This window comes from Canis aureus, chromosome X (genome assembly GCF_053574225.1).
Source record: "Canis aureus isolate CA01 chromosome X, VMU_Caureus_v.1.0, whole genome shotgun sequence".
NCBI classification, from domain to species: Eukaryota; Metazoa; Chordata; class Mammalia; order Carnivora; family Canidae; genus Canis; species Canis aureus.
In genome coordinates this window covers 83661997-83687792 of record NC_135649.1, presented here as the reverse complement: position 1 = coordinate 83687792, position 25796 = coordinate 83661997, and the positions used below count along the sequence as shown (strand labels likewise).

Here is a 25796-nt window from a genome sequence, read left to right as displayed (position 1 = left end):
CCCACATCCCCCTCCCCACACACAACAAAACCAACACCAGCCAGCCAGACTTTCAGTCCCTTTAATTAGGTGCTCTAAAGAAACGGCAGAACGACAGGCAGGCAGTGGAGAAGGTGATGCTTCTTGAGCCCCGCTTGGTAACAGATCAGTCCTCATCCTCTGGCAGCTGGATCTTGCTGGGGTCAAAGCAGTTGGATTCCATGATGGGGAGGCCATTGGCCTCTCGGTATTTCACAAGCCTCTCAGCTTCCCGGCGGGCCCACTCCTGCATTCTGGAGGCAGTGGAATGGGGGAAGATGTGAGGGAGCTTCACTGGACACCAATCCCCATCTTAGCTCCCCCTTCCCCACTGGCACAAAGAATGGGATTCCTGGCACAGTCCCCTTCAACCTCCGCCCCCACCCCCACCCATTCCACTCTCTTGGACATTCCCATGCACCTGTAATCAGGCAGATAAGCTACAAAGGTGCTGCCAAAGACCAAGACAATGGAGAAGCCAAAGAAAAAGACGACCCGCATGTTCCAGAGGTCCACAACAGGATCCTTGTCGTAACCATGGGAGTCTGGGTTCTATGGCAAGAAGAAGAGGACAATGAGGGCTTCCTGTGGCTCCACAAAAAGCCTTATGCTGGCCCTACATCAGTTGGTCTCCGATTTCACCTCAGACCAATCTCCTCTCTCTCATTTAATTCCTCCTTCTAGTCTTAGGAGTTGTAAACTCCTTTCTACCACAGGGCCTTTGCTATTCCCTCTGCCTGGAAAGCCTTTCCTCCAGATCTCGTCATAGCTAGATCTGTCTCCTCATTCAAAGTGTTGGCTTCATAATCACTTCCCTTAGAGAGCATTCCCTAGTCACTTTATCCAAACTACAGGAAATTGCCACTTTTATAGGTTAAAAATGGTTGAATATAGCCAATTTCCTATAGTTTCATCTAATAAAATTACCCTCTACCCCTAAGTCACTCTCCATCTATTTATCTTACTGAACTTCCTTTCTAGCAGTTACTAGTTTACCAAGGTAGCATCTCCCTAGATCCTAACACATTGTCTTATATATTACATACTCAATGTTACTGTTTCCAAATATTTTACATGTTTATCTTCTGTGTTCTCCATTATCATATGAGCTCTACAAAAGCATGAGCTTTATTTGATTTCCACATTGCCGAACCTCTAGAGCCCTGAACTGCCCCTGGCATACAACAGGCCCTGGCTCCTTATTCACAAAAATGAATGAATAAGTGAATAAACATTCTATATACCCAAGCCAGAGGACAGTACTGATGAATAACCTACTGTGTGCCACACACAAACATCACAATATCCCAGTAAGGCAGAAAGTAGCAACAATAATTAACACCTTCTAATGCTGGATACTAAATACCAACTGCTGTTCTGAGCATTTTGATCCATTTGATTACATCAGGCAGATGTAGTATTTTATTTTCTAGAAGGTGTCCTAATACTTTCCCCATTTTACAAAGAGGCACCAAGGAGATAAGCTACTTGCCCAAGGTCACCAAGATGAGTAACTGTCAATGCCTGTATTCCAACTCCGGCATTCTGATTTGAGTCTCTGCTATCACCACAGCCCAGCAGACCTGGTTGGATCACACGTTCAGTTGTGCGAGTCTGGGCAAGTCACTTAACATCTTTATTTTTCAGTTTCCTCAGCTGTAGAATGGGTATGCTAATAGTACCTACTTTTAAACAGGGTTGTTTTGAGGATTAGATAACGTAAGTCAAGCGTTTAGAGCACGGGCACTGAGCAAGCACCATGTGAGAGTATCATTGTCATACTGTACTGTTTCTAATGTGTTTTGAGCATTGCTCACTTCAGGTTTGATATATGTCTGCAAAATAAAGGCAGTCTCGCCTCTGGCCCTGACCTGAGATTACCAGAGGACAAAGAAGGAAATCAAGCTAGGGAAAGTTCCCAAGTCTTCGAGGATTTCACCAGCAGCGCAATCCACAGCCGCCTAAGAACGTCCTCTACAGCGCCCCGTCCACCGGCCCCCGATTGACCCTTCTGGCGACCCGTTTCCCCTCCCTCTCACCTTCTCATAGAGGTTTTCGTCCTCCGGATCTGGGTCCTCCTGCCAGCGTACAGTCGGTTCCGGCGTCCGCTTTCCTGCCACAGCCGACGGGGCGATCACGGCCCTGGACGAGCTGGATTCCCAGCGAACATGGGCGACCGGGAGCCCTCGCGTCGCCGCTACTGCCAAAAGGCGGCGAGCGCCCAGACCTAACAGCCCCGCCGCCATGACAATGGTTCTGCAGGCTCTCAGGGGCGGGGACGGAAATGCGATTGTGCGCAGCTGCAGTTGACCCGAGCGCGACAATTGTCGCTCCGCCCCGCCGCACTAAATAGGTCCCGAGATTGGATTTGCTTCTCAAATGAGATGAGGCGCTGAGTAGCCCTCTGTCATGACCTCATGGGGGCGACCATTTTCTTAACCTCCCCCTCCCCCCGTCAGGCTAAGGAGTTTCTGGCGGATAACTCTGCCCCTTTCCTTGATAAGAAAGCGTTGACATTTGGGTGGGTGCAAGTCCCAGCCAATGGCACGGAGATTTCCCTCGCCCTCTGGGGGAAGGGGCGGAGTTTCCGTTTGTCTTTCATCTTCGAAGGAAGCCAAGCTTCTAAAAAGCGGGCCTCGCGGGATTAGCCAATAGCTACTCCTTTTCCAGACTTGCGAGCGTTCGCAAGGAGAGTGGGGAGGTGGCATACGCTTGCCAATCAGAGCTGGCCAGGGCTGGCCGTCGGCGGCCAGCGACCAATAGACGAGGCCGGCCAGAGCGCGCTCCCTTAGTAGGTGGATGGTGGTCGAAGCGCCGGCTCTCTGCTCGTCGTCGCCATTTTGTGCTGGTGATTGCAGCCGGCTGGGAGTAGGCGGCAGTGGGTTTCCTGGGGAGGGTAGCGCGCTTGGCGCTTCTCCCCTCCCCGCTCCTCCACCCTTCTGCCTCCAGCCTCGGACTTGGCGGTGGTGCGGGCCGGCTCCGGCTGAGCTGGGAGAGTTGGAGGAGGTGGCGGCGCGCCGAGGTGATGTCCGGGAGCCCTCCCTTGACAGCCCGGGCCGAGAAGGTGAGCGTCGTCGCTGGTCGTGGGGGCGGAGGTAAGGGGCCGGGGGCGGGCGGGGGCGGAGAGGAGGCTCGAGGGCGGACTGCGGGAAGTGGGCCTGGGCTACGCACGGAACCAGGAGATGGGTGCATGGCCTGAGCCTGGGAGGGGGGTGTCTTCCCCCCCCCCTCGGTTTCGAGAGCGGAGGCGCGTGCGCGATTGGAGCACAGGATGGGTGCACGCGGGTTGGGGGAAGGGAGGGACCGATGAGAGTGGGCTAATGTGGCTTACTGTGTCTGCGACACGGAACTTTATCCGTGGAGAGGTCGAGGTCTTTATCCATAGGGGAGAGGGTGTGCTGTCTTCTCTGTGTGACTTGGGCACTTACCTGTCCATGGGAAAGTATTCCGTGGCTCTGGTTCTTATTCTTGGGTGGAGGAGGAGGAGGAGGGAAAACGTCTGTATGACTCTGGTCTTTATTCTTGCAGTCTCTGCTGTAACTCAGGTCCTTATCCATGGGGAAGGGTCCTTATCCATAGGGAGTCTTCTTGGAACTGGCCCTAATCCACTTGCTAGGTGGGGAGGGAGCACAAGGAATGTGTGTATGACTTACTGCCCCTTCTTTGGGGAGGGGTTCGTATCTGTGACTCTGACGCTCATCCTTTGAAAGGACCTCAGTGTGTGATTATGGCCCGTATTTATTGTGGGTTCCTGTCTTGTGATTTTGGTCCATTTTAATTCGGGGTGCGTGTCTGTGACTTTGGTCCCTATCTGTTGTGGATACCAGTGTGTGACTCTGACCTCTTTGCCAGAGTCTACTGAGGGTTTTGTATCTGGCTCTCATCCACTGGGGCCCTTGGTTGTGATTCTAACTCTTATCCATCTGGGAGCAAGGAGCTCTGGTTCCCAGTGGCTTAAGGAAGAAGAGAAAATTGGTTGTGTGTATACATGGAGGAAAGGTGTGGTGGCAACCTAGTGTTGGGCAAGTGTTACTGCCCAGCTTTGCCTGATTCCTGCTCAGAGGGTGGGGCCTGAAGATTCTGGGATACTTCTTGGTGACCCCCAGCCAGGTCATGTGGCTTTTGGGACTTAGTTCTCCTGGCTGCCCTGCGGATTGGGTGAAGTGACTGCCCTTCCATCCCAGCAGAACAGCACAATGGTTGGGAGCAGCCTCAGAAGGGCTCCTTTTGCCTCTGAATAAGTTGGGCCCAGAGCCCCAGGGAGAGAACCACCTTGGGACCTGGCTTCACATAAGAGACAGGGCTGGAGGCTGAGCTAGTTGCAGAGTGAGGGCCAAAGCTGTGTTGGCCAGGAGCCCAGGGAGGCGTCAACTGTCTCACTGAAGACAGCCAACATCTTATTGGGAGAATGATGAAATAGCACCTGGGGGCCCATGGAAGGAGCCTGGTGGGTGCCTACAACTCCTGTTGTAAAGTCTTGCCTCCATGCCTGATATGCCTGATTGTAGACAAGTCATCCAGCACCAAGAGCCCCCTAGGCAGATAGCTCCAGGCTTGGACTTGTCTACCGATCTCAGATGGCAGAGCCCTGATCACAGAATAAGTGGCACTACCAGGTCTCTCTGCAGGATGATCCCTCTCTGCTGAAGGCCTTGCTGTTTCTATTTTATTTAAGTAAGCTCTATGCCTAGTGTGGGGCTTAAACTCATGACCCCAAGATCCAGAGCTGCACATTTTACTGACTGAGCCAGCCAGGTGTCCCTGTCCTTGCTGTTTTAGTGGTATGGGCTATAGTCTCCCGTTTGTGAGAAAAGGAAGGAGCAGGCCCAGTAGAGGCTGCCTTCCCACTGTAGTCCCCAGGAGCACCAGGAAGTTGGGAAATAATGTCCCTGGGCTGAGGGACAGCAGATAGCCTTGACAAGGGATTCTCCAGGAGGCCCCAACTGCCTTGACACCTCTCTTCCTTCTACTTTCCCAGAGTCCCTGCAGGAGGCATCACCCAGGCTGGCAGATCATGGTGGCAGCAGCGGGGGTAGCTGGGAAGTGAAACGGAGCCAGCGGCTGAGGAGGGGCCCCAGCAGCCCCCGCAGGCCCTATCAGGACATGGAGTATGAAAGACGGTAAGTTTCCCACTCCCACCCCTACCAAGCATCCTAGGCTAATCCTCATGTAAAAATTGATCCAGTTAGGTGCTAGGAGGGGACTTCTGGGCGGAGGAAACAGTGCAGCAGATGATTGGTTTCTTTTCAGCAGACATTTACTTGGCACCTGTTGTGAGCCAGGACCTGTGCTAGGCTCTGGCAGTGCAGTGGTGAGCGAGACAGATGAGACTTCACCTTTTTCCCTCAGGGTCTCACAAGGGAGACCACACAGTAAACAGGTGATTAAGAAACAACTTGATAGGTGACATGGTTGGTTGTGAAGTTGGGAAAGAATCAAGAGAAAGGAAGGAATGGAAGCTGAGGCCCAAGTTTCCAGTTTGGGTGACTCAGATAGGCTTATGGTGCCATTCACCAAGGTGTGTACAGCCACTGCAGGAGGAGAGGCAGAAGTGGGTGACAGGTGGGTGGCGGGTTGTAAACGCCTGTGGATTCTAACGGGAGAGGTGTGAACTGTGGCTTTGGGTTGGAGGGATGGATGGGAGTGGTGCCTTCAGTCAGGCATTTGTACAGGACAAGTATGGGGCAGACCATGTCAGATAGTGGAAGACTTCAGGGACAAAGTGGGCTAAAGCTGATGGGATACTTGTCTTCGAATGGGATACTCTCATGGTTATTTTTATTTTTTTTCCATGTGGTTATTTTTAAACTGGTACAAACAGGAAACAGTCGGGACACTTGGTAAAATACAGAGATCTTGGGCCAACCTTTACCATCCTGGTGGATCTCCCCAGTTGATTATCATGCAGATGATCTATTCCTGACATTTTAAAAGTGCATAGGAAAGTAGACCTAATCTTCCAGAAAGCCTCTATCAAGTCAGTAGATTTATAAAAAGTCAGGGAGGAAATAATTTTTTTAAATGTCTTACAAAAGGTTTCTTCTTCTACTACCCTTTTTAAAAATGTTTTCTGAGAAGCGAACCTAAGTTTGAGATGTGGTCATCATCTAGTGTTAATCAGTCTTCTCAAAAAAAAAAAAATCTTTTGAAAGCATTCAATTTTGGGTAGTATTCTCTGGAAATGCTCTGTGGCAGTTTCTGAGTTTGAGTAGGTGACATACTTGCTTCAGACTTTATAACCAAATAAAGCCACTTTCTTTTGGCTTTCAGAGGACCTCAAGTGCAGAGGTTTGAGTTAAATCCTACCTTTTCAGTTCAAGGTTGATTTCTATCATGGGTCACTATAGGGCCTTCTCTTGCCATATTTGTTTTTTTCCTTTTTATTTCCAATGCCCATGGCTGTAGGCAGCTGCTCTCTCCTGTTTGAAATTTATCTCTTCTAAAATATGTAGCCCTGCTTTGAGCGTCTGTGTTTTCTATTTATACAAATGGCAGAGTGCTACAGTTTTCATTGTTTCCTGAACTTTGTATTACTCAGCACTGCATTTTTAAGATCTGTCTCCCTTGCCATGTGTATATGAGTGCTTTGCTTCTAATTGGTCCCAAGGACACCATGGTGTGTGCCTGTTGCCTTTTACTTAATGATTCCCTGAAGGATGGATATCTGTAAAATTCATCACTTTTTTCTCTTATAATCTGTGCTTTCAGAACCTTCTCTGTTCCTACCTATGGATTACAAAGATTTTTACACTCTGAAGTTTTCCCTTTCACATTCAGATCTTTAATAACATGTAGAGTACACTTTTGAATATGGTTATAAATTAGGTTCTGGTTTTGTGTTCCTCCATATAGTGGACAGTTTTAAAAGGACAGTACCACCTTTTAAATAGTCCTTTCTTTCTTTATTGATTGGTACTATGTCATCTCATTTCAAGTCTCCTCATGTATGTGGATCTGTCTTGAGTAATCTGATTTGTTTTGTTGGTCTATTTGCTTAATTCTCATACCAGAACCTTATTGTTTTTGTTACTGTGGCTTTGTAGAATTTCTTAACTTAGCTCCCACTTTGCTCTCTTATTTATCAAAGTTGACTTTAGCCATGTGTAGGACTTATATAGAAGATATATCGGGTTGCCTGGGTGGCTCAGTGGTTGAGTGTCTGCCTTCGGCTCAGAGTGTGATCACGAGGTCTGGGGATCGAGTCCCACATCAGGCTCCCTGAGAGGAGCCTACTTTTCCCTCTGCCTGTGTCTCTCATGAATAAATAAATACAATCTTTAAATATATATATATATACATATATATATGTATATATATATCAAGTCCCTCAAAAACATTCAAGAATTTTAATTGAGACTCCATCAAATTTGTATAGTAATTTGGGGAGAATTATCTTTGTTAAGTAGTGATCTCATCCAAGACCTGTATGGAAAATATTTTAAAATTCGTTTAAAAGACATACAAATCCATGGGGTGCCTGGGTGGCTTAGTCGGTTAAGTGTCTGACTCTTGATCTCCAGTCAGGTCTTGATCTCAGGGTGGTGAGTTCAGGACCCATATTAGGCTCCACACTGCGCATGGAGCCTACTTAAAAATGAATGGATGGATGAATGAATGAATGAATGAATGAATAATATTCAAACCTGAATAAATGAAAATACAAGTCTTTTTTTTTTAATTTTTATTTATTTATGATAGTCACAGAGAGAGAGAGAAAGAGGCAGAGACACAGGCAGAGGGAGAAGCAGGCTCCATGCACCGGGAGCCCAATGTGGGACTCGATCCCGGGTCTCCAGGATCGCGCCCTGGGCCAAAGGCAGGCGCCAAACCGCTGCGCCACCCAGGTATCCCAGAAAATACAAGTCTTTTGTCATTGCTAGACGCTTCAGTAGTTTTCATTGACATCTTATTTCTTTTATATTTTCCAAGCTTGTGTTTGTTGGGGTAGAGAAAAGCTGTTGATTTTTTTGTAAGTTATCTTATCCCTGCTGTACTCTCTTGTTATTTCTGATCATTCATTGTTGGTTCTAATAGTCTCAGTAGTTGGTCGTGCTGTATGCAAATCAGTCCTGTCACTTTTTCCTCACATACAATGTTGTCCTAGACTTTAGTACCATATTAAATGGTGTCAGTGATGCTTGGTGTACAAATTAAGATTCATTTTGGTAGATTGTAACCGAAAACCTGAAGAATAATGGCTTAACAATGTAGTTTATTCTCTTTCTCATAAAGGACATCTGCAGATAGGCAGTCAGTCCTGGCCTGATGGGCAGCCCCTTCTGCTTAGCCATCAAATTCAATGTGTGCTATAGGCTGTTAGAATGTAGCCTTTCATAAGCCAAGAAAGCTCTCTAATCTTAGTTTGCCAAGATTGATCAGAAATGAGAATCAGGGCAGCCTGGGTGGCTCAGTGGTTTAGCGCTGCCTTCAGCCCAGGGCCTGATCCTGGAGACCTGGGATCGAATCCCATGTCGGGGTCCCTGCATGGAGCCTGCTTCTCCCTTTCCCTCTGCCTGTGTCTCTGCCTCTCTCTCTCTCTCTCTCTCTCTCTCATGAATAAATAAATAAAATCTTAAAAAAAAAAAAAAGAAATGAGAATCGGAGGCACCTGGGTGGCTCGGTCAGTGAAGCACCAGACTCTTGATTTCAGCTCAGGTCATGATCTCAGGGTCCTAGGATTGAGTCCCATACCAGATCTACACTGAGCACAGAGTCTGCTTGAGATTCTCTCTCCCTCTCCCCCCTACTAGTGCACATGTGCACGCTCTCTCAAATAAATAAATCTTAAAAAATAATCAATGTTGGGTTCAAAGAACATTAAAAAAAATGAGAATCAAACTTTATAATTACATTTTTTTCTCCTTTTGTCCATCAGTTTCACAAATTACAGTAAATTATATCATTGCCATTGTTGAGATACACCTTCCTTGAACAGATATGTATGTTTATAACTTCTTATTTTGAAAAAACTTCAGTTTTCAGAAAAGTTGCAAGTACAGTAAACTCCCATGTATCTTCTCCCTGGAACCACTAACTGTAAACATTTGCCACATTTATTTTACCTACCTACATGCCTCACCATCTCTCTCTTTCCCCCATCTCTCTCTATGTATACGTAGAGATACAGATATATATCCATGTATCTATATATAGGCAACTTTTCTTTCTATATCATTTCAGTTAGTGAAGGAGGTGACCTAAGTACAATAGCATGTATATCCTAAGACCAAGGACTTTCTCTTCCTTAACCATAGTACACTTCTGAATATCAGGAAATTTAACATTATTACAATACTTTTGTCCTCTTAAAAAGTGTATACAATTGTCATCCCTTGTCCTTTATGGCATTAGTTCCCTAATCTAGGATCCAGTCTAAGATCATATACTACATGGAGCTACTTTATATATTTGGTTCCCTTTACTCTGGAACAATTACTGAGTTTTTCTTTTTCTTCCATGGCCTTGATATGTTTTAAGAGCACAGGTCATTTGCTTTGTAGATGCTTCTGAAATTGAGTTTTCCTAATGTTTATTCATGAACTGTTGGCAGAAAAATTACTTAATACGTATATATATTTACGAAAGACGTATATTTATGAGAGACACAGAGAGAGAGGCAGAGACATAGAGGAAGAAGCAGGCTCGTCGTGGGGAGCCCGATGCAGGATTCAGTCCCAGGACTCCAGGGATCATGACCTAAGCCAGAGGCAGATGCTCAACCCCTAAGCCACCCAGGTGCCCCTTAATTCATATATTTTTAAAACACTGTTATATTTGATTAGATACTGTAACAGACAGTTGTATCTGTGTGTCTGTGTCCCTCAGTAAAGTAGTCTAGGAGATTTCCTTTTCTAGTATCCATCTGACAGTCACTGTAGCCCCTTGGTGTGATTTGGGCAGCTTTTGCCATTTCTCTCTTTATTGGAGAAACTTATGTAAGAATTATCTGTCCCTTGAAAGCTTGGTAAAACTGAGCTTTAGAAGGGCCTGAGTTTTTAATGATCATTCTGCCTACTGCTTCTGCCAAGTTTGGCAGTTTATGTTTTTCAGAAATATATTCATTTTGTGGAGGTCCTCACATAGTAGGATTCAGTCCAGCTTTGTGGAAATGTATTATATGAACTGGGAAGAGAACAGATTTGGACAGCATGCTTTACTGTCAAAATCTGTTCTCTTCTCGAGTTTAGATAGCAAGAGTTCAATATTAAAATTTATTTGGGGGACACCTGGATGGCTCAGTGGTTGAGCTTCTGTCTTTGGTTCAGGGCGTGGTCCTGGAGTCCTGGGATCGAGTTCCACATCAGACTTCCTGCATGGAGCCTGCTTCTCCCTTTGCCTATGTCCCTGCCTCTCTGTGTGTGTGTCTCCCATGAATAAATAAAATCTTTAAAAAAATTTTTATTTGGTTTAGGGGTGCCTGGGTGGCGGTTAAATATCCAACTCCTGATTTTGGCTCAGGTCATAATCTCAGTTGTGAGATCAAGCTCCAAGTCTGTCTCTGCGCTAGGCATGGAACCTGTTAAAGATTCTCTCTCTCAAATGAGTGAAAATATCCATAAGGGTGACAAAACATGAGAGACACCTAACTGGGAAACGAACAAGGGGTAGTGGAAAGGGAGGTAGGCAGGTAGTTGGGGTGACTGGGTGATGGGCACTGAGGGGAGGGCACTTGGCGGGATGAGCACTGGGTGTTATGCTATATGTTGGCAAATTGAACTCCAAAAAAAAAAAAAAAAAGATTCTCTCTCTCTCTCTGGGACGCCCGAGAGGCTCAGTGGTTGTGCACCTGCCCCTGGCTCAGGGCGTGATTGATCCGCGGTCTCAGGATCGAGTCCCGCTTTGGCTCCCTGCATGGAGCCTGCTTCTCCCTTTGCCTACGTCTCTGCCTTTCTCTCACTGTGTCTTTCATGAATAAATAAATAAAATCTTAAAAAAAAAAAGATTCTCTCCATCTCCCCCTTCCCACCCTCTTCTCCTCTAAAACAAAACAAAACCCCTAAAAATGAGTGGTGTCACTCATACCAGCCACTTCTTGTCTGGGTATTTATCATAAAGAAACAATTTGGGTTTCAAGCCAAGCTTACAAGGACAGGGACTTCATTTTATTCACAGCAGTAGCCCTCACACCTAGAACAGTGCTTGACACTTAGCAAATGTTTTAGTAATATTTGTTGAATGAATAAATGAAAGAACAATTATGAAAAATTGGAAACCAACCAGATGTCTGAAAACATTTTATTTTCCCTATTTGTTAATTAACTTTGAGCTTTATGGTGTTTTTTCAGTATTTTTTAAAAGATTTTATTTATTCATGAGAGACACAAAGGCAGAGACACAGGCAGAGGGAGGAGAAGCAGGCTTCATGCAGAAGTCCGATGTGGGACTCAATCCCAGAACTCCGGGATCACATCCTGAGCCAAAGGCAGATGCTCAACTGCTGAGCCACCCAGGTGTCCCTTTCCAATATTTTATTATGAAATTTCAAAAACACAGAAAAGTTGAAAGAATTTTACAGTGAAGGATGTCTGGGTGGCTCAGTGGTTGAGCGTCTGCCTTCGGCTCAGGTTGTGATTCCAAGGTCCCAGGATCAAGTTATGTATCAGGCTCCCTGCAGGAAGCCCACTTCTCCCTCTGCCTATGTCTCTGCCTCTCTCTGTGTGTCTCTCATGAATAAATAAATAAATAAATCTTTAAGAAAAAGAATTTTACAGTGAATACTTCTATGCCCATTACTGGATTCTACCATTAACATTTTACCATGCTTGCTTTATGACGTGTATTTGTTTATGTTATTTTTAATACATTTTTTTAAGTTTTTACAAAGTCAGATTTATCAGGGTTTTTTAATGACTTCAGAGTTTTATCTTCCTCAGAAAGGCCTTCCCCATTCTTGAGGTGATTCATTTTTTTCTTATATTTTCTTTATAATGTCTTTATGGTTTCTATTCAGGGATTTAAATTTTTTATTTATCTAGAATTTACGTGGTATAAGAAGTAATGTAGATAAACAACTTTATTTTCTTAAACTTTTTCTGTAAAGGACCAGATAGTAAATATTTTTGGCATAGTCTCTGTTACAACTACTTGTCTGAAAGTAGCCACAACAGTATATAAATGAATGGGTATAGCCATGTTCAAGAAAACTTTATTCAGGTGGCTGGATTGGATCCACTGGCTGTAGTTGCTGATCTCTGGGTCAGACCATTACTGCAGCTGGTGTTTATTGACTAATCCATTTTCACCCTGTTCATTTGAGATACAACCTTTGGGTTACTCTAAATTTCCATGTGTTTTTGTGTAGTAGGGACTCTGTTCAATTTCACTGATCTATTTGTGTTTCAATTGTTCCACCTTTATATATTATATGTTTTAATATTTGGTGGAGCTCTTCTCCCCCTTGTTAATCTTTTTTTTTATTTTTATTTATTTATGATAGTCACAGAGAGAGAGAGAGAGAGAGAGAGGCAGAGACACAGGCAGAGGGAGAAACAGGCTTCCCGTGAGGAGCCTGTTGAGGGACTCGATCCCAGGACCCAGGGATCACAACCTGAGCCAAAGGCAGACACTCAACCACTGAGACACCCAGGTGCCCCCAAACATTTGGCTTTTAAACAGATACTTGTATTAGAAATGTTCTATCACAAATCTTATAGAAGAATTCCAAATAATATACGTAGGTACTCTCCATTCCAGGAGGTAGAGCTTAATTCTCTTCCTCTTGAATACGGGCTAGTCTTAGTGACTCACTTCTAAAGAACAGAGTATAGAAAGGGAAAAAGAGAAACTACAGTGGAGAAACCTGGCAGACCCCACCACAACCATACGGTCAAGGTCAGCAGCGCCAGTGATAAGTCATGTTGATATCATGGGCCCCTTTATACAATGCAATTGGTGGGGCATATCACCTCTCTTGTATTCTCCCCCCAAAAAACCATAACCTCAAATCTAATCACAAGAACACAACGGACAAACTCAAGTTGAGGTACATTCTACAAAATAGCTGGCCAGTGCTCTTCAAAACTGTCAAGGTCATAAAAAAAAAGCAAGGCAAGACTAAGAAACCTTCCAGAGCCAGAGGAGACTAAGGGTGCGTGATGACTCAAAGCCGTGTGGTATCCTGGATTCAGTCCTGGAACAGAAAGTGGATAGTGGTAGAAAAATGGTTGAAATCTTACTTAAAGTCTATCGTTTAATTAACTTCTTAGTTTTGACAAATGTACCGTGGTTATATTTGTCCCTTGTTAATATTAGGGGAAGCTGAGTAAAGAGTATACAAGAATTCTGTTATCTCTGAACTTTTCTGTAAATCTAAAATTATTTCAAAATAAGTTTGACTTCATCAAGATTAGAAACTTAAGGGGCCCCTGGGTGGCTCAGTCAGTTAAGCACCTGCCCTCAGCTCAGGTCATGATCTTGGGGTCCTGGGATCGAGTCCTGAGTCAGCTCCTGCTCAGCAGGGAGTCTGCTTCTGCCTCTGCCCCTGGCCTTCCCCCCTGTTCATGGTCTCTCTGTCAAATAAATAAAATGTTAAAAAAAATTTAGAAACTTAAATATATCAAAGGACATGGTTCGAGAGAGTATAAAGACATCCCACAGAATGCGAAAATGTATTTGCAAATCATATATCTGATAAGGGATTAACACCCAGAATGGAAAAAAGAACTCCTGCAGCAGCACAGAAAAACACAATTCAGAAATGGACAAAAGACTTGAATAGATGTGTCTCTGGAAAAGATACACAGTGGCCACTAAGCACATGAAGAGCTAGAAAATAACAAGTGTCAGTGAGGATGTGGAGAGATTAGTACCTTGCTGCTTTGCCTATGGGAGTGTAAATGGTGCAGCTGCTGTGGAACACCGTACAGAGGCTCCTCCAAAAATTAAATCCAGAACTGCCATATGGTCCAGCAGTTCTACTCCTGGGTATTTGTCCAAAGGAATTGAAAGCAGGGAGTCAAACAGATATTTGTACACCAGTGTTCATCGCAGCATTAGTCACAACACCCAAACAACCGGTGCTGGAAACAGCCTAGGTGTCCGTTGACAGATGCATGGCCAAATAAAGTGTAGTCTATGCCATACCTATATACATGTGCAGCCATAAAAAGGAAAGAAGTCCTGATGCATGCTACACCATAGATGGACCATCAAAACATGATGCTAAGTGAAAGAAGCCAGACACAAAGGGACAAACATATGATTCCATTTATATGAGGCCCCTAGAATAGGCAAATTCATAGAGACAGAAGGTAGAATAGAGGGAGTGGGGTGGGGTGTGAAGTTAATGTTCAGTGAGTATAGGGTTTCTGTTGGGGATGATGAAAAAAGTTTCTGGAAATAGATGCTGATGGTTGCTCAACATTGGGAGTATACTTTGTGGTAAATTTTGTGAGATATATGTTTTACCACAATAAAAACGACTTAAAACTTTACAAAAATACATTTTAGACATTTATTTTTAAATGGCCTGTCCAGGGTAGTTTTCATTTTCATCCTTCATTGTGAGACTAAGCATCTTTTTAAAAATACAAATTGCTGTATTTCTTTTCTGTGAATTCCCTTCCTCTTCCTCTTCCCATACTTTTTCACAGTTGATTTGTCCTGACTGGGCTCGTGATGGTTTTTTTCTTTTCTAAGCAGAAGTGTTTTATTTTTATATAGTCAACTTTAATAATCTTTTCTGTGGCTTCTGGATTTGTGTCATAGTTTTCCCCATTTGAAGATTCTCAAATCATCTCATATATTCTACTTTTATGGTTTCAGTTCTTCATTTAAATAAATCTTTGACCTGCTTTATTATTATTATTATTTACTGTTGAACAATGCATTTTATTTTTTTCACATTTTCTTTTATTTTTAAAGTTTGTTTTCATGAGAAGTGTATGCTTCAACCCCTGTCCCCTATCTCCCCCATTAACCCCCACCTAACCCCCTCTGGTGACCTTCAGTTTGTTCTCTATAGTTAAGAGTCTGTTTCTTGGTTTGCCTCCCTTTTTTTCCCTTTGCTCATTTGTTCTGTTTAAATTCCACATAGGAGTGAAATCATCTGGTATTTGCCTTTCCCTGACTGATTTATTTCACTTAGCATTGTACTCTCTAGCTCCATCCATGTCATTGCAAATCTTTGACCCATTTTAACCATATCCTGGTTTACATGTGTGAAGCATAGTCATGAGATCTTGCGCTTGTCTAGGTATTTAACCTTTTTGGTTCAGTTATAATTGGGATCTTCCCATTTCTAAATGGTGCCTCTCTGAACAGAGGCAATGTATTTATTTCTGCCTATTACTTTTGTACTCAGCATCTTTACTCTTATTGTTTATAACCATTTTTCATTTGATTCTCTTCGACTTTGCAGGCATATTCTCATATCATTTACAAATAATGGTAATTTTGCCTTCTCCTTTCCAGCCTTTAATCTTCTTTTCTTTATTCTCTTATTTGTTTCATCTAGTATCTTAGAATAACATTCATAGTGGTATTGATGCTAAATACTCTAAAGGTGTCATTCCTGACTAGGAATGGGACCCTGCTAGTCTACTATGGTGTCTGTTTTTTTCTTGTTTGAAGTTAACATGTATTTTAGAATACTTTTTAAATCATTATTTCACCAAACAAAAATTATTGGGCACCTACTGAAGTACCAGGTACTAAGCTAAGCTTTGAGGAGTAGGGCAATGGACCCTCTGGGTGTGGTCCCCTCTTTCCCAGAACTCACAGTCAAGTACTTTTTTTAAATCATCAAAGAAATCTAAGTGAGGGGTGCCTTAGTGGCTCAGTAGAGCACACCACTCTTGATATTAGGGTTGTAATTTCAAGCCCCATGTTGTGTGTAGAGATTACTTAAAAATAAAATCTTTTTTTTAAAAAAGAAATGCGGGATCCCTGGGTGGCGCAGCGGTTTAGCGCCTGCCTTTGGCCCAGGGCGCGATCCTGGAGACCCAGGATCGAATCCCACGTCGGGCTCCCGGTGCATGGAGCCTGCTTCTCCCTCTGCCTGTGTCTCTGCCTCTCTCTCTCACTGTGTGCCTATCATAAAAATAAATAATAAAAAAAAATTAAAAAAAAAAAAGAAATGCCCATGAAGTCAAGTTAGAGATAATTATCTTACAGTAATCACAATAGGAAAAATTTTAACAAAACACTACCAGTGCTTAGCAGGGCAACTGTGAAACAGAGGGGCAGGGTAGCATAGCACACAGTGAGGCAGAGGGAGAGGTCGGTTGGACATCACCACACATACCCTGCAGACATTGCAGGACCTTGGTGAGCATTTTGGTATTTTATCTTGAGAATGAGAGGGAGCCGTTGAAGAGAGTGCAGTGATTGGGCTTGATTGGCTTTGCCTGATCGAACACTGGCTCACATTTGGGGCATAAAGAATGATCTAGGAGAGGCCTGGTGGAGGTGAGCCAGGCCCTGATGCCACACCCGATGGCCCTGTGAAGGAAGACAGACATGGACTAGAGAGGTGGCAGGGGGAAAGAGAAATGGATTGGATTTGAGAGGTAAGGACCAGCTCGCCTCATGGAGTCAGGATCTTGGGACCCCTGTCAGGAGTGGGATCTAGGGTCTAGAGGGAATGAGTGGGAGCCCCCCACCTCTTACACCTTTCAGAAAGGACTGCCCTCTAATCCCTCCCCATTCTTCTTCCGTCAGAGGTGGTCGTGGGGACAGGACTGGCCGCTATGGGGCCACTGACCGTTCGCAGGATGATGGTGGGGAGAATCGCAGCAGAGACCACGACTACCGGGACATGGACTACCGCTCATATCCCCGAGAGTATGGTAGCCAGGAGGGCAAGCATGACTACGACGACTCATCTGAGGAGCAGAGTGCAGAGGTGAGGGCCGAGGAGGACAGAATTCCTGCAGGGCCTCTGGTTGTAGCACCATGTGCAGGTAGCTCTCAGTTCCCATGCCTTCAGACTGTGCTCAGTGGCTTTGCCTCACCTGGAGGGTCTGTCCCTGCTCCTCTCTGAGGGCTCCTCTCCCAAACTGGGTCTCCCTGACTTCCACCTGCTTGGCTCTGTACTTCTGAGGGCCCTTGGCCATCACCTCTTTCCCTTCTTCCTTGTTTTTTAATTTGGGCTCATGGTTCACTGCAAGCCCTTTATTTTACTGCCTGCTCCCAGCCAGTTTGGGGTCCTTGAAGAGCCTTTTGCATGAGACCCAGCATGTGGGGCTTGGGAGGGCAGTGGGGACACTGGATATCACCAAGCAGAGTAGCTCTGGGAGGCCAACCATGGGCGTTTACAGGGGCAACAGAGCCCCTATACAAAAGGGAAAGACCCTCTAGGGCCTGTCCCTTTGAGCTCAGAGGGTAGCCAGTTCCACGTTGGGTAGTTAGCCTTAGCCTGAGGAGGGGAGGCGTTCACCATCTGAGGAGAAGCAGCAGACTTGCCTTAAGGGAACCCCAGTTTGAGAGGACCCTGGGTCCAAGCAAGCAAGCAGCTCTCCTATCCAGCAGGGTGGGAAGGGTACTTTTGCAACCCAGCCCCGGGGTATAGAGTGGGCAGCCAAGCTTCACAGTGGCAGCTGTGATCTGTGCCTGGATGTCTCCAGGGCACCAGGAGGCCCTGGGTGGACCCACTGGGAAGAGTGGGAGTGGAGACCTGAGTTATCTCGTCCCCCTGAGGGCAGAAGGGGTGTGGACCCTGGCCTGGCCTGCTTAGTCCTGGCAGGATGGCTTGGGCAACATCCAAGAACTCCGTGACCACACCCTGTTAGGAGGGAGCCTAGTGATGATAGAGCACCGGCCAGGCAGAGGAGGATCAGGGGCTGGGGGCAGTGCTGTGGCCCTCACACCTTTGCTAGTCCCTGCTGACTGGCTCCTAGAACACTGGCCCATGCCAGAAATCATAAGGCATAAAGAACAGTCGTGCACATTCTAGCCGAGCTGGCAAGGGAGGACGAGGGAGAAACAGGGGGCAGGATTTAGGGTGCTGACCCCAGACCCAAGGAAGTTTAAGCAGTCTGGTCACCTGTCTGTGGGAGTTTCTCCCCTACAGTAATACTACTGCCACCAGCCTCTCCCCACTCCCCACCAAGGCAGCCCCCAAAAGGCATCCGGGGACAGTTTCCCACCCCAGAAGGGTTGCAGTCCAGGGCTGACCCATTTTGCCTGCCCTGAGTCTTTAGCCGGAGCCCGCCCACCCCTGGCTTTCAGAGCCCGCCTGCCTCAGAGAGCCAGCGGCCAGCCCCTAGGCCCACCCCAGACTGACTGCCCGTCTGGTGTCTCTCGTCTCATTCTGTTGGCCAGGATTCCTACGAGGCCTCCCCGGGCTCCGAGACTCAGCGTAGGCGGCGGCGGCGGCACAGGCACAGCCCCACTGGCCCGCCAGGCTTCCCCCGAGACGGCGACTATCGGGACCAGGACTATCGGACCGAGCAAGGGGAGGAGGAGGAGGAGGATGAGGAGGAGGAGGAGGAGGAGAAGGCCAGTAACATCGTCATGCTGAGGATGCTGCCACAGGCAGCCACTGAGGATGACGTACGTGCCCCCCCCCCCCATGGCTCCGGGCAGGCGACAGAGCAGGAGGCCAGGCTGGGTCTCCTCCAGGGCCCCCAGCTTCTCCCTCACCCCGACTTCAGCACCTTTTATCCCTTCTCTCCCCCAGCACTGATCCGTCCTCTGGGCAGGCCCTTGTACTCTCCTGGTCCGGAAGGGAGGAGTGTCGGATAGGCTGGCTTGGCCAAGGGGCTGCGGTGGTGGGTGTGGGAGGGAACAGAGCATTCCTCCCAAACATTCCACTGGTCATCCATCCATTCGGCATATGTTGATTGAAGGCCAGATGCTCACCAGGCCCAGAGCTGGGTATTCCTGGTGGCAGAGATGATGTAGGGCCCTGCAGCCCTGGGGATAGGGAGGGTCCCCATGAGATTTTCTGAGATTTTAATCACATTCTCTCCCCATAGCCTCACCCCCTCCCTATTTTGGTAGCAGCATCAAATCTCAGTGGCCTGGCCACAGAGTCCTACATTCTTTGACTTCCTTTGCTGCTACTGACAGCCTCCCCACCCACCCCATGCTCTGTGACATTTCCTTCCGTATTCCTCCCTTTTCTTCTGTTTTCTTCTCATACAGGCTTCCCCTAATGAGTCGCAGTAAAACCCCAGGGAGCCACTAGAATAGCCTCCTCCCCAGCCTTCCTGAGTCTCCTCTCTACCTCCCCTGAATTCTCTGCCCAGCTCTCCTCTGAAACCCACCAGCTGCCTGTTTTGTTGCAGAGAGAATCCCACCTGTGTATTTGGGAGCTTCTCAGGTTTGGCCCAGCTGCTGTGTTCAGGGTCAGACAGTAGCTCTATGCTGACATGTGTTAAGGATTGATCACAGGGTGGGCCACAGGCCAGGTCTCATTTAATCCTCACAGCCACCCTGTGGGGAAGGTATTCTGCGTGTTTCCATCTTACGGATCAGGAAGCCAGGCCCCCAGCAGTGAAGCAGCTTGCCCCAGGTCCCACTCCCACAGCCAGTGAGTGGCAGTGGAGTTGGGGTCTGGCCCTAGGCAGCTGGATTCCAGAGCCCACATTCTTGCCATTTCCTGAGCCCTCCCTGAATATTTGTAGTCCTAACAAGTAACAAGCTCTTCTGTGTATGTTTCTTTTTATCCTTGAGTGCACATGTGCGTGTGAGAAATAGAGATCTCCTTTCTTTTTCACCTGATGAGGAAAATTAAGCCCAGAGGCAAGAAGATTGCCGCCTGAGAATGCCCAGTATGTGCTTCTGGGCTTCTGCAAGAGGCACCACTGGCCTAGAGACCTTGCTTAACCTGGTCCAAACCCCAAATTGCCTCTGCAGCTTCCCTCTGGCTTCATCCAGGAAGCTTTCCCAACCTTCTGACCACACCTTTTGGTCTCCACCCCAAGATACTGCTCCACATGCAGCTGGGCTCTGCTCAGACCCTAGTCCTTCCCATTTTGATATTTGCATCACGGTTCTCTTGAGGCAAGCCCCAGCTCTCCTCACCACAACTACACCAAGCCTGTTGTCAGATCACCCCAGCAGGCAGGCCATTCTTGAGCTCTGGCTTGGCTCGCTCTCTCATTGCTCTCCGCCTCTGAGGATCATCACGCTGCCATGCCCCCCACCCTCGCACCATGCCCCTTTCATCTCACTCACTCTCTGCACGTCTGGGGCTGAGCGCCAAGACCAGGTGCTGGTGTGGGCCCGGGGCCACAGCCACTTGGGGAAAAGCCCCAAGAAAGCTAGAGAAGGCAGTGCATGCACATCCCCGGCAGCTGCTCAGGGTCCTGGAGGCCTCCAGTGCCCCCCACCCACCCTCATGTGCTGAGCCTGCCCCAATCCGTATCTCCCCGTACAGATCCGGGGCCAGCTGCAGTCCCATGGAGTGCAAGCTCGAGAGGTCCGGCTGATGCGGAACAAATCCTCAGGTGAGCTTTTGTTCCCAGTGCCTCCCCTTCCGCTGGCCAGCCTCAGCCTCCAGTCTCCCTCCTGCTTCTGCCTTTTCCCTCACCCTCCCTGCCCTGCCTTCCTGCCACAGCTGGGAATGGGCAGCTTGGGGTACCCTCTCTTCTTCTCTTCCCCTCGACCCATCCTCCTCACAGCTCTGGGGCTGTCGGGGAGGGGGTGCAGCACTGAGCTGAGTGCTCCCCGGGGGCAGGGCCAGGGCCAGGCTCCGGGGAACCTCCTCTTTGGGACTCTGAGTATCTGAGGTGGTAACCCCTCCCCCCATATACTCCCTTCCCTCTCCCTTCTTCTCCTTCCCCTGCCCCTCAATCTCCCCCACATTTTCTGGTAACAGCCTGTGACCAGAAAGTAGGTCTGACATGGTCGCACCCACGTGTCCCAAGAGGGGAGGCAGAGGATGGCTCTTATCCAAGGGTGCATCCCAAGGAGCAGCCAGGATTTCTGGCCTCTGCTTGTTCCCTCCCTCCCTCTTGCAGGCTGCTTGGAGCTGGCCTGAGGTTAGCAGGGTGGTGGGGGGGGAGTTGTCTCTGCAGGACCTCTGGCCCAGGCTCCCCAAGGCAGGCACAGTGGGGCTTCACTGCCTGGGCTTCTCTCTCCATCTCTCAGTCTCTCTCCTCCCCACACCTCCATATCTCTCTCTATCTCTCTCTATATCTCTCTCAACCTCCCCCTCCCCCTCTCCCTTTCCTTCCCTTCTCTCCCCTCTCTCTTTTCCCCTCTGTCTCTCCTTCCCTCCCCCGCCCCAGATCGTACCATTTCATCTTCCTGTGCATCCTAACCATTATTCTTATGGAGATCAATCATGCCCCCCTGAAAAGCCCTGCCATGTCTAAGCCCATCCTGTGTGTGTACCTCCAGAAGAGGAGCTGCTTTCCTGCAGCTTCAAGCCCTGGATCCCTGTCCCAGCCCTGGCCAGGCCTGGAGTCTCTCTTGGTTGCATGTAGGTCTTGCTGTTTGACCCCAGCCAAACCACACACTGACAGGGTTCTGTTTTCTCTCTCTCCATAAGGTAGTGTCCTAGGTGTGCCCCCCCCCCCGCCAGCACTTCTCCCAGGTACCCACTGATTCTTTAACGTCTACCTAGCCAATCTGGCCCCCATTCTCCTGCTGTCTAGGAGGACTTGCATTGTGGGTGGACGTAATCTTCCTGGCTTGGCCCTGAGGTGGCTCCCTGCTAAGGCCCACCTCCCCTGCACTGTGCTAAGGCTGAGGTGACATTGTGTCCCTAAGTCCCCCTGGTTCTTGATGGGCTTAGAGCCTTCCTAGCCTCACTGAGCAGCCTGGCCCAGGTTCTCTTTTGCTTTTTTGATGAAACACCTGTCACAAGACCCTTCCTGGGCACCCCAGCCTTATGCTGGGCCCAACCCTTCAGTTATTTATTCTGGCCCATGTGGAGCCAATAGTTTGCCCATCTGCCCTCCTTCCTTCCTCTGAGATCCCTACTTGTACCCTTTCCCTCCCACCTCCTCCTCTCCATCTCCATCACCCCAGGCAGGTCTGCCTGAGCCCCTCTCTCTTTTTTCCCAGCTGGCGTGTGTGTATCTCCCTCTCCCCCCAACCCCCACTCCCATTCAGTTATCCTTCTTCCCTCATCCCTCTTTCCTGCCCCTCCACCTTGCCTCCCACCCCTTGGTCTTTCTCTCTCTGATTACTTCTCTTTCTCCCTTTCTTCTTCTCTCCTCTCCCCCCTTCCCTCTCTGCCCCCTGGTCCTCTCCCCTCGGGTCCCACCCCCGGGAACGCCGTGTGTCCAAAGCTGTTGACTAACCCACTGCGTCTGTATCTGAATGCTGTCTCCAGGTCAGAGCCGGGGCTTCGCCTTCGTCGAGTTTAGTCACTTGCAGGACGCTACACGATGGATGGAAGCCAATCAGGTTGCTTTGCCGCACTTGAACCCCCCCCCAAACAAATACTACTTTGTAATCGAGCGCTCCCCATCGCCTGATTCTTATGGACACAGTTCCCCGCCCTGTGGCCCTGTGTCCCATCCCCCCCGCCCCCTCTCTCTCCCCCTTCCTGACCCTCACTATCTCCTCTTCCCATCTCTTGCTACCCACTGGGCTTCCCATCAAGAACCCACACTCAACACTGGCCCATTCCCACCACCAGGCACTAGCTCTGCCCCTCCACCTCCCAGCTGAGCCTTTGGAGAAAGGGCTGCAAGGGGGAAGTTTTCTTCCACTGAGGCTCCCACTCCTCGGGGACCACCCTGCTCTGGGGGTTAGGCAGAGACAGGATTTCTCTCCACTTTCAGGCATCACGGGAAGTCTAGCCACTGGGGAACTTAGCTGTTGGCACACTAACTAGCAAGTCCCGTTTGCCAGCTCTTCCTGCATGTGAGTTTGGCCTTTTGATTTCCATGTGAGAGGCCAGCACCGCTCTGTTGACCTAAAGCACCAGTCAAATGCGATAGAACTCACTTCGGGTGCCCCAGCCCTCCCCCTGCACCTACCCACTACGGGAGTCACCACATGCCCACTCCACTGGGGGCAGGCCTGCCTTTTCAGCAAGGAGTCCTGCTGTCAGGAAGGGAAGGGAGCCTGCTCCCCCACCTGGCACGGTCTCCCCACCCAGCAGCTTTGGGACCTTCAGAGACCCAAGGACCTGCTCTGCTCACCTACCCAGAGCCCGGCTTACTGGTGTTGGGCACAGAAGAAAAGCCTCAGGGGAGGAAGGGGCAGGTGTGGTGGAAGTGGGGCTCAGCAGGGCAGCCCTGGGGCCATCTCTGCCCTAATGCCTCGGGGCCCAGGACCCAGCCAGCCCCAGGAAGACAGCCTCACAGCAGGAACTTCCATCTTTTAAACATGGCTCTTTCTTTTTCCCCTTCTCCAGCAATAGCGCGCGTGCGCTCTCTCTCTCTCTCTCTCCCCTCCTCTCCCTTCCCTCCCTGTCCCCCTCATCCCGAGTGTAGCCTGTGTAGTGCTGGCCCTGGGTGTGGCCTGGCAGTGTCAGGGCCGAGTGGGGGGTTTTCCCCACTGTCCGGCAAGCGTCGGTCAGCCGAGCACTGTGTGCCTGGTGGCGTGTGTTCACGTGTGCGTGCGCGTGCCCGGAAGGCAGCAAAGAGCTGCGCCCAAGGGCTGTGGCGCTTTCCCTCCCTCCTTCCCTTCCTTCTTCCCTCGTCCGTTCTCCGACCTCCCTCCGTTCCCTGTCCCTCATCCATCCAGCTGAAGGGCTCGCTCACTCTCTTCTCCTGTGCTGAAACGGTGCGTGGGGCACTGCTGCCTGGGCCTCACTGTGCTCTGCTTTTTCCCGCAGCACTCCCTCAACATCCTGGGCCAGAAGGTGTCCATGCACTACAGCGACCCCAAGCCCAAGATCAATGAGGACTGGCTGTGTAATAAGGTACAGGGGCGGTGGGCAGCAGTTGCCATGGATAGAGACAGAGGCGGCGGCGGCGGCAGCGGCAACATCTATCTCCCTAGGGCCTGAAATGGCATAGGTGTTGAGGACTGGCTCAGCTCAAGTAGCCACCGTCCCTTGCCGCCTGTCCACCCACCCATGTATACTGGGCTTTCACTCAGCACCAGGCTCTGCCCTCAGGAGGCACAGTCCTTCTTGAAGCCCCAGTATACTTTCCACAAGTACTTAACATAAGTGACTACCTAATGACAGTGGAGGCACAACGTGTGGTGTGTCAAAGGTGGACTTCTGAGCAGGCTGGCTGGAATTAGAGCCTCCTACATCCTCCTTGGTCTCTGCCTCACGTTCCTCATCTCCAAAACAGGAATAGTAATGACCCCCTCTCTCCCATGTGGTTGGGAGGATTCCAGTGTAGCAGTTGGAACAACAGCTGGTCCACAGTTAGCACCCTCGAATGTCCGCCTATTCCCCCAAAGAAAAGCACAGGTTGTTCTAGGACCCTATGTCAGTAACCTTGACTGTCACTCTGACAAAGCCATGTCCATCTGAGGTCAAGGCTTCAAGCTGTGGTATTTCCAGTTATATTCCCTACGAGGAAGGCAAGCTCAGAGAGGTGCTAACCTGAGTTAGCCTTGAGCGATATGCTCACCATCATGATCACGGGGGCCATGGATCCCCACCCTGGCTTCAGGTCTCTCTTGGGGCCAGCCTCCCAAGCAGCCCTGAAGCAGCCTTGCAGCTCCATAGCCCCTCCTCCTGCAGCCAGCTGGCAGTGTTGAGACCTAAGGGGAGGAGCCCCCAACCCTCTCCCCATGAAGAACTGTCTACTAAGGGGAGTAGCACCGGTGTCCATTGTCTCTGTAGGGGTAGAGACTGTGAAGTGACAGTGGCACTCTGTCCCTCCTTGTATTTTCAGCTACTTTTCAAAACTAGGGAATTCTCTCCTTTACTCTCCTTTATTCCCCACATCCCATTGATCACCAGGTCCTGTCCCTTCCATCACAAGAATTCCTTCCCTTGCAATTCCCACTGGCTAGGCCAGTCGTCACCCACTCCCTCTGTTACAGTGGGCCCCTCTTCCGCTGTGCTGGCCCCTTGCCTCTTTCTCCCACCTTCTCACCTATAATACTCCTCAAAACTACCTCTAGCCAAGTCACTCCTCTGCTGAAGACCACCTCCCCAACTCTGAGCTACGTGTGACCACCCTCCATAATCTGGTACCACCTGCCTTCTCCAGCTTCCACTTTTGCCTCTCCATTCACCCTCCTACACCAGCTGCAGAAAATCTCTTGTTCCCTTTACCAGCAGTAGCTTCCCAACAAAACCAAACCAAAGCAAACTTCTAGGCCTCCTAGATCCAATGTTGCACCAACTGTCCCCAGCTGAGTGAGCCAGGCCCCTCTGGGACTGTTCCCCTTCCTGAGTCCCCAGACTAACCTGCCCCCTGTTAGGGGGACACAAGAGTGGCAGAGGCCACATCCTGGGCATATGGGGCAGAGCCTGGTGCAGGAACGGTGCACGGTCCCCGACGTGGAACAGAGATAAAAATGGGGTGAAAGCTGGGGGTTCCTGGAGGTTGTCATGCCCAAGGCTAGTTTCTCAAGAATACCAACCTAGTCTTCAAGATGAAGGAAGGATAGGAGTCTAGCAAGAGAAGAGCTGCTGGCTTTTAGGGGTAGAAACACTGCAGGTTTCTGAACAGGGAAGCAAGTTTTAGGAAGAACTTGCTAAAGGGACAACAGGGGGGCCATCCTGGGAGTTGGAACCTCGGAGGAGGTGGCGCTTATGGCAGAGGTAGGGGAGTTAGTTGTTGATTCCTGAGTTGAGGAGGTGGCACTGAGGACAAACTTGAGACCCTGTGAAGGGAAGATTTCTGACTGAGAGTGACAGCCAGAGCTCCCCGCCACCCCAACCCTGGGACCTTCCTTCCCGGGGGCGTTGCGGGGTTCCCTGGGTGATCTCTGGACCCAAGTTTGCAGGGTGTGGTGGA

The 25796-nt window shown here is 48.9% G+C and overlaps 2 protein-coding genes across 11 annotated transcripts in view; one reads left to right on the top strand and one right to left on the bottom strand.

Moving 5' to 3' along the window:
• Positions 1–45: 45 nt before the first annotated feature.
• Positions 46–2491, bottom strand: NDUFB11 (NADH:ubiquinone oxidoreductase subunit B11). The gene is made up of 3 exons (XM_077888541.1): positions 2058–2491; positions 440–570; positions 46–272 (listed from the first exon to the last, which is right to left on the bottom strand). The coding sequence occupies exons 1-3, from the start codon at positions 2262–2264 to the stop codon at positions 146–148; spliced, it is 465 nt and encodes a 154-aa protein (XP_077744667.1). The 5' UTR covers positions 2265–2491; the 3' UTR covers positions 46–145.
• Positions 2492–2613: 122 nt separating this feature from the next.
• RBM10 (RNA binding motif protein 10) overlaps positions 2614–25796 on the top strand; it is a 28884-nt gene continuing 5701 nt past the window's right edge. For 2 of the 10 annotated variants that reach the window (XM_077888418.1, XM_077888417.1), the window contains exons 1-7: positions 2619–3082; positions 4997–5138; positions 16678–16861; positions 18280–18510; positions 20342–20411; positions 22247–22320; positions 23702–23788. In XM_077888418.1, coding sequence (XP_077744544.1) covers positions 2818–3082; positions 4997–5138; positions 16678–16861; positions 18280–18510; positions 20342–20411; positions 22247–22320; positions 23702–23788 — 1053 coding nt within the window. In that variant the 5' untranslated portion in view covers positions 2619–2817. Of the gene's footprint in view, positions 3114–4996; positions 5139–16677; positions 16862–18279; positions 18511–20341; positions 20412–22246; positions 22321–23701; positions 23789–25796 lie in introns of all 10 variants that reach the window. The other 8 variants (XM_077888423.1, XM_077888422.1, XM_077888427.1 and 5 more) reach the window with 6 other exon arrangements.